Source organism: Aethalodelphis obliquidens, unplaced genomic scaffold (genome assembly GCF_003676395.1).
Source record: "Aethalodelphis obliquidens isolate GAN/ISIS:26980383/991018 unplaced genomic scaffold, ASM367639v1 scaffold48, whole genome shotgun sequence".
NCBI classification, from domain to species: domain Eukaryota; kingdom Metazoa; phylum Chordata; class Mammalia; order Artiodactyla; family Delphinidae; genus Aethalodelphis; species Aethalodelphis obliquidens.
This window is the reverse complement of record NW_020837992.1, coordinates 3,845,232-3,857,021: the sequence shown is the minus strand read 5'-3', so window position 1 is coordinate 3,857,021 and position 11,790 is coordinate 3,845,232. Positions and strand designations below refer to the sequence as shown.

General features: G+C 42.1%; 1 protein-coding gene across 1 annotated transcript; it reads right to left on the bottom strand.

The window, feature by feature from the left end:
- Positions 1–438: 438 nt before the first annotated feature.
- C4BPB (complement component 4 binding protein beta) lies at positions 439–10,720 on the bottom strand. Its single transcript, XM_027082861.1, has 6 exons — positions 10,171–10,720; positions 9,442–9,612; positions 7,505–7,681; positions 3,646–3,739; positions 1,619–1,742; positions 439–647 (listed from the first exon to the last, which is right to left on the bottom strand). The coding sequence occupies exons 1-6, from the start codon at positions 10,226–10,228 to the stop codon at positions 504–506; spliced, it is 768 nt and encodes a 255-aa protein (XP_026938662.1). The 5' UTR covers positions 10,229–10,720; the 3' UTR covers positions 439–503.
- Between the last annotated feature and the right edge of the window lie 1,070 nt (positions 10,721–11,790).

The window sequence follows — 11,790 nt, the reverse complement described above, 5'->3', positions numbered from 1 at the left end:
ATAAGTTTTGGTTAATTGGGGGTTAATTTTTGTTAATAATTTGCATCTCATATTAAAAAATGAAACAGTAATTCCCTGGCAGTCCAGTGGTTAGTACTCCACGCTTTCACTGCCAAGGGCCCAGGTTCAATCCCTGATTGGGGAACTAAGATTCCCCCAACCCGTGCGGCACTGCCAAAAAAAGAAAAGAGAAAAAAAATAAGGCATGTACCTTAGCTGTGATCTGAGCTTCCCATTCTCTTTCAGACAGGAAATTAAACCTTCCCCTTCCCGTTAATGCGTTTCTAATTCTGGTCTTAGACAATCACCACACTTGATCATTCTACATCCAACACACATGCACACACACACACACAGACACACCCCATGCGTCATGCAACTGCAGCTGGTTACTATGAAGTTGCATTTCGGCCCAAAGAAAGAAAAACCTGAAACCAATTTCAGAGCCAAGAGGAAATTTTATTCATAGGAGTATTTCTATTACTCAGTCTGCTCAGACAATGTCAGGGCAACATTTTTGTCTTCAACTCAGCTTTCCTTATTTCCAGAGAAAATTTTTCTTTCTCCATCGTTAAGCCACTTTTCTTTAATCTTTGTGTAAAGTTCACTATGGCTTTGCAAAGTTCCTTACTCTCCTGAAAGGCAAGCTGAAGAAAGAACATTTTTTGAAGTTAACAATTTAAGAACTGAGACTCAGCTCTACACTCGGAAGCTAATGAGTAGTGCTTAAGTGCCCAAATGGGGGCTCAGAACAAGGCTAGCTTCAGTACAGATCTGGGTCTTCAACATGATGAATCATTTAAATTTGCAGGTTGGTTGGGGGCTGCCTAGGGCCCCTTTCAGGATGCTGCCAAGTGTCCCTCTCTTCTCCCTGGGGTACAGAAATACATATAAAATCTTGCAACTTGGTGTGTCTTGGGGGAAGTTATCACTGCCTGCCCCTGAGGTACTTTTTTATTTTCTGAAAATAAAATTTAGTGGCTTAAATCTACTTGTCATCCCAGTAATAAACATAGACTAAGAGAGGAGTCTCAATGAAAATGGATCTGTTCAGCATTTTTGTGATTTTTTTTTTTGAAGTCTAGAAAAATTTTAGAGACTTTTTGCAGCAATACTTCCAAGTCTAAGACATAAGTTTATGTAACTTGCTCTTTATTTATTTTGTTTTTTGCGGTACGCAGGCCTCTCACTGTTGTGGCCTCTCCCATTGCAGAGCACAGGCTCCGGACGCGTAGGCTCAGCGGCCATGGCTCACAGGCCCAGCCGCTCCGCGGCATGTGGGATCTTCCCGGACCGGGGCACGAACCCACATCCCCTGCATCGGCAGGCGGACTCTCAACCACTGCGCCACCAGGGAAGCCCTACCTTGCTCTTTAAAGCACATGAGACAACAACCCCTACCAAAAGGGCTTCATGAGGTATTAACGATGGTGGAGAATGGGAATTCATATACAAAAACATGAGTTATTAGTTTATAGGCCCCACTCTACAATCAGGCCAAGACCAATCCATTCAAAGACATTCCAAATAGAACAGCTATTTACTGAGCATATGCCAAAAGCGACACCAGGCCCTGGAGGCACAGCTGTGAATAAGACAGAAAAGAGCCCACTCTTACCAGTGCCTTCTCCAACTCCAACTCAGCTGGTTTGGGAGCTTCTCGGATCAACTCACAGACCGGAAGGGTACTGCTCCACTCCCCATCAATGCACTGTTGCTGCTGTGTGCCCACCAGGTAGTACCTGGACGCAAGTAAGAATGGCAACAACGTTTACACTTCCACTTCTTGAACTGGGCAACTAAAGCTGGTTTTATGTAACAGTGTTTCAGTATTTCACACTGTAATAGAATCTACTTTTCTGCCCCAGAGCCCTAATGCATGCTTAAGTTATCTCAATATTACAAAGCAGTCATAAAGTAAAATCATTCTCCTGGGGGCGGAGAGGACCCCAGTGATGAGTCAGACTGTAAGACATGGAGGAGTGAAAAATTCTAAATATGTGTTTTTACACACACAGTTTTTGGGTGGGAAGGGTGAGGGAGGAACCTCTTCATTGTTCAGTACTTTAAAAAGGCATCTGTCGGGCTTCCCTGGTGGTGCAGTGGTTGAGAGTCCGCCTTCCGATGCAGGGGACACGGGTTCGTGCCCCGGTCCAGGAAGATCCCACATGCCGCGGAGCAGCTGGGCCCATGGGCCATGGCCGCTAAGCCTGCGCTTCCGGAGCCTGTGCTCCACAACGGGAGAGGCCACAACAGTGAGAGGCCCGCGTACCGCAAAAAAAAAAAAGCATCTGTCATCTATGCTCTAAAAAGGAGTAGAAAGCTAGAGACAGCCTTGAAATAAATCTTGGGGAACTGCTTAAAAGGAGCCTCAGCTCTTAATCAGAAAAACATGAGAGTTGATGGCAAAATGCATTGGAGGTAAATAATGAGATTGAAATGCCAGTGAGGTCACATGACTCTGGGTTAATAAGATTGAGGCCAGGAAAAGAAAAGGTTAGGAGATCTGTAAGCAGGTGACCAGGCAGTCTAAGTTAAGGTTAGACTTTAATTACTATGTCCTAAGAATCTCTATTCTAAATAATTCTATTTCTGTACTTCCATATATTCTGTGGGGTTTTTTTGACTTTTTGTTCTGGGACTGAGACTGTTTAGAAAAACATTTTTTTGGGGGGGGGGTGGCTGCATTGGGTCTTTTGCTGTGCACAGGCTTTCTCTAGTTGCAGCGAGCAGGGGCTACTCTTCGTTGCGGTGTGTGGGCTTCTCAACGCAGTGGCTTCTCTCATTGCAGAGCACAGGCTCTAGATGCATGGGCTTTGGTAGTTGTGGCACATGGGCTCAGTAGTTGTGGCACACAAGTTCTAGAGCGCAGGCTCAGTAGTTGTAGCGCACAGGCTTAGTTGCTCTGCGGCATGTGGGATCTTCCTGGGCCAGGGCTCGAACCCATGTCCCCTTTATTGGCAGGTGGATTCTTAATCACTGCACCACCAGGGAAGCCCCAGAAAAACATACATTTTAAATATTTTATCTTGTCTTAGCTAAGAGAAAAAAGAGTGATACTTCTATTAGGATAAACAGGAGGATCAGTCTGTCTTCTAGGGCTTGGGGAGAGCTGGCAGTGGGCTAAAGCAGCTCTCAAAATCAGAATGTGTAGGACTTCCCTGGTGTCACAGTAGTTAAGAATCCACCTGCCAATGCAGGGGACACGGGTTCGAGCCCTGGTCCGAGAAGATCCCACATGCTGCGGAGCAACGAAGCCCATGAGCCACAACTACTGTGCCTGCGCTCTAGAGCCTGCGAGCCACAACTACTGAGCCCACGTGCCACAACTACTGAAGCCCGCGGGCCTAGAGCCTGGGCTCAGCAACAAGAGAAGCCACCGCAACAAGAAGCCCACGCACTGCAATAAAGAGTAACCCCCGCTCTCTGCAACTAGAGAAAGCCCACGCACAGCAACAAAGACACAACGCAGCCAAAAATAAATTAATTAATTTAAAAAAATGTTTAAAAATCAATTCAAAAAAATATATATCAGAATGTGCTAAGTAATCAGGGGACTAGGCGGAGATAGACTGGGTCTTTTCCAAAACAAGGCGACTAGTCAATGGGCAAGGTCTCATATTTAAAAGGCTGCAATACACTTACCTCGCTTCACAGTAATAAGTAATGGTAGATCGCGAGTTGAAATCTGTTCCTTCAAAATAGCCATGAGTTGGATTCTCAGGAGGGCCACAGTCTCCTGAGAGACAGGAGTATAAGAATGACAGCTGTGAAGTCCAGTAATGCTCAATTAACAACGCCAGGGCCCTAAGTGCAACTGTGTAGTCCAGCGCCTGCCACCTTCACAAGCCCATGTGGGATCTGGGACATGTTCTCCATTCATTTCCTTCTGGTCAAATCATATTTATCCATGAGAAAGACTCCCTCCCCTGGCTCATTCTCTGAGTCATTAGTGATGTGAGAGTACTCTGTGATTGGCAGGAACTTGAGGAAAGGAAGGTTAAGTTGTAGAGATGCTAATTGTCAGTGTACAAGAAGGGAAAAATTAGGCTATAGGTAGAGATGGAAGAAGTAACTCCTGAAACAGTAAATAGCATGAGCTCAAATGGAGGTTTACTACCCCTGTGTGACAGTTGTACCATATGAGGGATTCAGCAAAAAACGGAGAACAGAGCTGCGAGGAAAGAGAATGAAGCTGTAAAATTATGGAAAGAGAGTCGGACAAGGTACTAGATGTTGTGAGTTTTGGTTTTGGCTCTTCCACTGACCAATGGCATGAAATAAGCCATTTTACCTTTCTCAGCTTCCTTCTTTTTTTAAAATTAATTAATTAATTAATTTTTCTTTTGGCTGCATTGGGTCTTCACTGCTGCACGCAGGCTTTTTCTAGTTGCAGCGAGCGGGGGCTACTCTTCACTGCAGTGCGCAGGCTTCTCACTGCAGTGGCTTCTGTTGTGGTGGAGCATGGGCTCTAGGCCCGCAGGCTTCAGTTGTTGTAGCACGTGGGCTCAGTAGTTGTGGCTCTTGGGCTTTAGAGAGCAGGCTCCGTTGTTACGGTGCATGGGCTTAGTTGCTCCGCGGCATGTGGGATCTCCCTGGACCAGGGCTCGAACCCATGTCCCCTGCACTGGCGGGTGGATTCTTAACCACTGCGCCACCAGGGAAGTCCTCAGCTTCCTTCTTAATCTATAAGATGAGCAGGCTAAATAATATTATCCCTAAGGTCCCTTCCAGCTCTGAGGTTATGAGTCTAAACTTGTTGATCAAGATTAACAGCTGGGCTTCCCTGGTGGCCCAGTGGTTGAGAGTCCACCTGCCGATGCAGGGGACACGGGTTCATGCCCCGGTCCGGGAAGATCCCACATGCCGCGGAGCGGCTGGGCCCGTGAGCCATGGCCGCTGAGCCTGCGCGTCCGGAGCCTGTACTCCGCAACGGGAGAGGCCACAACAGTGAGAGGCCCGTGTACCACACACACAAAAAAAGATTAACAGCTAAATTAAGAATAATTATGTATTTACTGAAACACAAAGTCTTCAAAACAAATAGATAACTAAAACAGCAAAGCATAAAAGAGCATGTATAATATAATACTATTTTTGTAAAACACAGGCACATACCAACATATATGAACAGAAAAAAAAAAGTCTGAAAATTATATACCGAAGTACTCTGTTATCTCTGGGTGGTAGGTTTGTAGGTAATTAAATGTTTTCTTCTTTTATTTTCTGTATTTTTCCACAACAGAGATGTATTACTTGAGCGGTTAATAAATAACTTTTAAAAGATCAAAACCTGAGTTCAAAAGTTGTGTGGAAGAAAGGAAAAAGAATTTCAATGAGTTGATTAAGGAACTCCAGTGTCCCAAATGGACACCTCACCAAAGATATACAGATGGCATATGAAAAGATGCTCTACATCATATGTCATCAGCAAAATGCAAATTAAAACAACAGTGAGATACTATTACACATCTATTAGAATAGTCAGTCTCTGGAACACTGACACCACCAAATGCTGGGAAGGTTTTGGAACAGCAGTATTCATACATTGCTGGTGGGAATTCAAAATGGTAGAGCCCTTTTGGAAGACAGTTTGGTGGTTTCTCACAAAACTAAATATACTCTGACCACATGATCTAACTCCCAAAGAAGGTGAAAACTTACATCATAGAAAAAAACCCTTCACATGGATATTTTTAGCAGTTTTATTCATAATTATCAAAACTTGGAAGCAACCAAGATGTCCTTCAGAAAGTGAATGGATAAGTAAACTGTGGTACAGCCAGAAATGAAACATTATTCAGCACTAAAAAGAAATGCGCTATCAAGCCATGAAAAGACATGGAGAAACCATAAATGCATGTTACTAAGTGAAAGTAGACAAACTGAAAAGGCCACACAAGGTATGATTCTAATTGTATGACATTCTGGAAAAGGCAAAACTATGGAAACAATAAAAAGATCAGTGGTTGAGAGGGGTGGGGGAAGTAAAGTGATAAATAACAGAGCACAGAGGATTTTTAGGGTGGTGAGAATACTCTGTATGAGATTATAACGATGTACATATGTCATTATACATTGGTCCAAATCCATTGAATGTACAAAACCAAGAGTGAACTCTTAGGTAAACTATGGACTTTGAGTGATAATGATGTGTCAATGTAAGCCTATCAATTGTAACAAATGTACCACTCTTGTGAGTGATGTTGATAATGGGGGGGGCAGGGGGGAGGCTGTGCATATGTGGGAACAGGGGCAATAGGGGGAATCTCTGTATCTTCCTCTCAATTTTATTAGAAACCTAAAACTGCTCTAAAAATTAAAGTATTGAAATAAATAAATTTGCAATGTTAGATGTGTACCATTCCAAATGAGATTTTAAAATTAATTTTTTGTTTCCTATTTTTTAATTTAAAATTCTGGTTAGGAGTGCATTGTAATACCAAATCTGCCCATCCAGGATCTTTTCTTTTAGTCATGTCTTATTTTATGTCCTTTGGTAAATTTTCCTATAGGTGTCATGAATGGAATTATTTTTACATTTCAATATCCATCTGATAACTATTACTAGAAAGTGAAAACTGTTGATTTTTCAATATTTATTTTGTATCCAAGAATGAAGTTTTTGGTAGAATTTCTTGGATTTTTCAGGTATATTTTGCAAATAATGATATCCTATGACTCACCAATCATTCTAGGACTCTATCCTATAGAAATAGTAGCATAGACATAAAGATGTATGTGTATAGACATATATACAATAACATTCATTTCATCATTGTTTGTAATAGCAAAAATATGGAAGTATAATAAATGTTCATCAATATGAGAGATATGGAATAAATCATGGCATATCCACATGTAGTTAAAAAGCAGGAGGTAGAGCTATACATACCGATCTGAAAAAGATTCCCATGTATATTGTTATATGAAAAAAGAAGCTATTTAAAAAATATGTATAGCAAAGTCCCATCTTTGTAGGTATATATGTGTGTTGGTATGTGTGTGTGTGCATTTATTTAAAATATCTGTGTAAACATAATAAAAAGTCATTAAACACATCCAACTAATTACCTCTGAGAGCTATGAACTATAGTGATAAAAGGAGGTATTTTCAACTCTTATTCTATGTAATTTTGCAATGATGAGTTATGGTCTTTTTTCCCCCTTTTTTGGTTTATCTTTCAAAAAAAAAAGTTATCACATAATCTTGAAATTTAAAAAAAATATAGTCGGATGTCCCAAACTACCCTGTGTTAGATCTAGTAGTACAGGAATCCTACTTGGGGGCGGGGGGCGGGTGTTGTTTATTGTTTGGGTGCTGATCATTGCATTAGAATGCATTGCTTGTGTTGAGCTTGGCTCTTTCTTGGCTGCCTGCTAGATCCTAAACCCTTTCTAGATACAAAAAAGAGGACAGCGTTGTGGGCATGTGGTGAATGGCTAGACTTTTACTGCCGATCAGTATCTTTGGGATTTACCCTTTTTTTCCTCTTATACTTACTGCTTTTGCAGACAGGAAAGGGAGGCACCCAGGTGTGGTTCTCTAGGCACCGGCTCCAATTGCTGCCCTTGAGGACGTAATGCTCATTGCATTTAAACGTGACAGTGTCATTCACGTTCACAGGCTCCAAGGAACTAAACTCACCATTCACCAGCAAAGGGTCAGGACAGTGGCCCACTGAAGAAGAAAACAGGCAGAGATCTGAAAGGGCTAAGCGGAAACCTACCACAGCAAAGGCTAGACCTCCTCAGGCTTCATCAAGAAAATTGAAAATGAGAAAGTAAAACTGCACCTTTTAATATGGACTGGTACATGGTACGAAACCATATCAATGCAGAATGAGAAAAGACTGGGTTGCCCTTAACTGTCGTAGAAAATGTCTTGATCATGCACAAGAGTGACAACTGACATTTGAACTTACTAAAATTAAGCATGTAATTGGAAATTACCAATAGCATGTTCATCATTCTCTTATGTTAAGCATTGCTCAAAATTCTTGAGCCCATGTTTGAGGCAAATGTTTCCTTCCCTTTCATCCTGTCAAATACACACATTAGTCATCATTTTTTGCTTTGTTTTCTTTTGTTCTGCCCAGGTAGAAAAACAGGAGAATACAAAGGGATGTGAATTTGGTTGTATGAATAAAGGATAAATATACAGGTGTGCTTTAGGTATAAAGGAGAACTTTACACTCTAGGTTTAAAGGAGAACTAATCCAGCTATTCCTAAAAACAGTATTAATAAAGAGAATGTGGACAAATTATTCTCCATCTCTACAGACACCACAAATGAGTTTTATGAACCTGAACAAATCACTTAGATTTCTGTTATCACATTTGTAAATTGAGAACATAAATTTTCCCATTTCAAAAATTATATGATGGGGCTTCCCTGGTGGTGCAGTGGTTAGGAATCCACCTGTCAATGCAGGGGACACGGGTTCTAGCCCTGGTCCAGGAAGATTCCACGTGCTGCGGAGCAACTTAGCCCATGCGCCACAAGTACTGAGCATGCGCTCCAGAGCCGCGAGCCACAATTACTGAGCCCACATGCCACAACTACTGAGCCCACATGCCACAACTACTGAAGTCCGTGCACCTAGAGCCTGTGCTCCACAACAGAAGCCTGCACACTACGACGAAGAGCAGCCCCCACTCACCACAACTAGAGAAAGCCTGCGTGCAGCAACGAAGACCCAATGCAGCCAAAAATAAAGTAAATAAAATAAATTTATTAAAAAAAAAAATTAGGGGGCTTCCCTGGTGGCGCAGTGGTTGAGAATCCGCCTGCCAATGCAGGGGACATGGGTTCGTGCCCTGGTCTGGCACGATCCCACATGCTGCAGAGCGGCTGGGCCCGTGAGCCATGGCCACTGAGCCTTCGCGCCTTCGCGTCCAGAGCCTGTGCTCCGCAACAGGAGAGGCCACAACAGTGAGAGGCCTGCGTACCGCAAAAAAAAAATAAAAATAAAAAAATTATATGAGGGATGAAATGAAATGATAAGATATGTTTACTTCAAAATAATAATAATGCAAAGCAGAATTGTAGATTAAAAAAGTCATGTTGATCATACATATGAATTCATTTTACAGTTCTGTCTTTTGTATATATTTAAAATTTTTCATAACTTAAAATTTTTAAAGCAATATGATATTAAACAAATTACAGCCCCCCCCAAAAAAGTAGTTTTAATATGTAAAAGAAATCCTTTCCTTCTTGTAGGGATGATTGCGTCTACTAATTCAACTAAATTAATACTAAGAGCTGATTATGTACCTACTGAGAGAAGTTCCACAACTAGAGTGCTTTAAAAATGTATTACTAGAAGTTGAGAATTTTCTTTCTTATAAAGTCTTACCATGGCCTACTGGAGGTACGATATGAAAGAATACAGAGGGATGACAAGGTGAACAAAGTAGCAGAAAGATCAAACTTACAGCGGCACTCTGGAGCAGAGGCATTCCATCCCTTAGATGCATTACAAAAAAGGGTTTTCTCTCCTACCAGGTGGTAGCCATTGTTACATAAGTAAGTCCCCAGAATTTGTCCTTCCCCCTCCTTTGCAACAAATATGCTATTGTCCACTGGGGGAAGTTCTGGACAGATCTCTGTTGGAGGGGAAAAAAAAAAAAACGATTCGTTTGACATATCACGTGCACTGAGGAAGCACTTACTAGATTCCCCATCCAAGTGTCTTTTGGCTTGATTATTAATTCTGATTCCTTGTACTCTTCCATGTCCATGTACATCCACATCCCTTCCTGCCCGAGGATTCCCAAAGTTTTGTTTTCAAAAGAATAACAGGAGTTTTACTCAAGTTCAGCCGTAAGTTATCCACTCCTAAAAAAAACAATCCTCTTTCCAAATAGTGGTCCTGGAGTTTATCATAAATAAGACCTCTCAAGATTTTGAAATTGGTACATTTTTTGTTCCCAGAACAGAACGGGAAAGTAGCAGACAATGACCCACTTCATAGAGCAAAATCATTAAATATTTACTATGCCCCTATTTAGTTCAGAGCATTAGCCCAAGTAATTTGAGATTTTTCAATGAAGGAAATATATTTTACAAACTTCAGTTTCATTAACACCCCAGATAGAATGCCTCATAATCCACAAACTGATATCACATGCCTTACAAACTGAGGTTTAGAAAAGCATACGTACCATCTGAGGCAGAAATCAGCCACATATCCACAAGACAGCACATAAACCAGAAAAACATCTTGCGATCAAAATTGTTTGACCTGGGTTGGAAATAACCCAGCCTAAGATCCTGGTTTAGATCAAAATAGGTCTTCTCACACCACTTGAGATCAGACCAACCACCTCCTTCCTAGAGAAGGGGTTGTCTTGATTTCTCTTCCCTAGAAGGAAAAAAAAATTCTACAACAGGAAATAAGAGTAGCTGTAAGGAAGTTGGTACAAGGAGGGATTTTGCAAAAACCCAAAGGGGTGATAAAAAAGAGTTGCCGGTTTTAAAACTCAGTTTCAGAAATAGCCCAAGTGTTGCTTATGCAAATCCAGTTGACCAGTCCCTTTGAACTGCAGGCTGATCTTTCCCCAACAGATTTTGGCCAAATGGTCTTGCCATGACCTTCACATCTGTCGATATTTGCCAGTGTTTACAGTCCACCTTCTGCAACTCTCTCCAGCATTGTGTGTAGAGGCGGGGAGGTGGGGGTGGAGGTGTGCATTCCTTGTGCTTTCCCAAGTAAAACCCAACTCTGGGTGCTACCTCCTCCCCCTTTCTCGAATACCAGGTATCCTAAGACTGTAAGCAGCATTGAAGTCTAAAAGCTCAAGGAAGTCAACTAGCCTTACCTGTCTCCAACCTTCCAGACCATATGGCTTCCCAGAAAGGAGCTGGTCCTGGTGGATTCCAAACTTGAGAAGGACTCCAAAGTCCTGCAGCAACACAATGTCCTCATTTGCCAGCTCTGCACCAGGCTTCCCATTCCGTGGTCTTCTGGGCAGGATTTGATCTGAGTCCAGAGTCAACCAAATGAGCTAAGAGAGAGATGAGGGGAATGCTTTGGTCTTGGGAATGAAGCATGTAAAATTGCTTTTGGGTTCCCATAGCTTCTTATTCATGATGATTACAGCCATTAGCTAGTTGTCTGTGCTCCAATTACAAAACTGGGGTAAAATTCCTACAAAATCTTAAGTTTAAATAAAATAACAAATATAAAGCATAATAATAAATATAAAGGCATAAAAACACAGTAAGGTCTCTAATGTTATTCTCATCCCTATCCATTATCATTACTTCTTTTTTTTGTTTTTTTGTTTTTTTTGCGGTACGCGGGCCTCTCACTATTGTGGCCTCTTCCATTGCGGAGCACAGGCTCCGGACGCGCAGGCTCAGTGGCCATGGCTCATGGGCCCAGCCGCTCCGCGGCATGTGGGATCTTCCCGGACCGGGGCACGGACCCGTGTCCCCTGCATCTGCAGGCGGACTCTAAACCACTGCGCCACCAGGGAAGCCCCATTATCATTACTTTGTAATGATTTGTTCATGTCTTTCTGCCACACTAGACTATGTTGAAAAACAAAATTCAAGATCTAATTGGCTTTATTCAACAATTCATTAATCGGGCAGCATCCCACCTAGTAAATACAAGGGCACTCTGAGGAGTTGTACAAAATGGAGGGTTTTTATAGAAGGAGAGTGGGGCAAGGAAGTTACTAGCAAAAGAAAAGGAAGAATTGTTTCAGGATAGGTCACCTTCTTTGGGGGAAAAACTGAGAGTCTAATCATGCAGCTTACCTCATTAGTGCTGACCA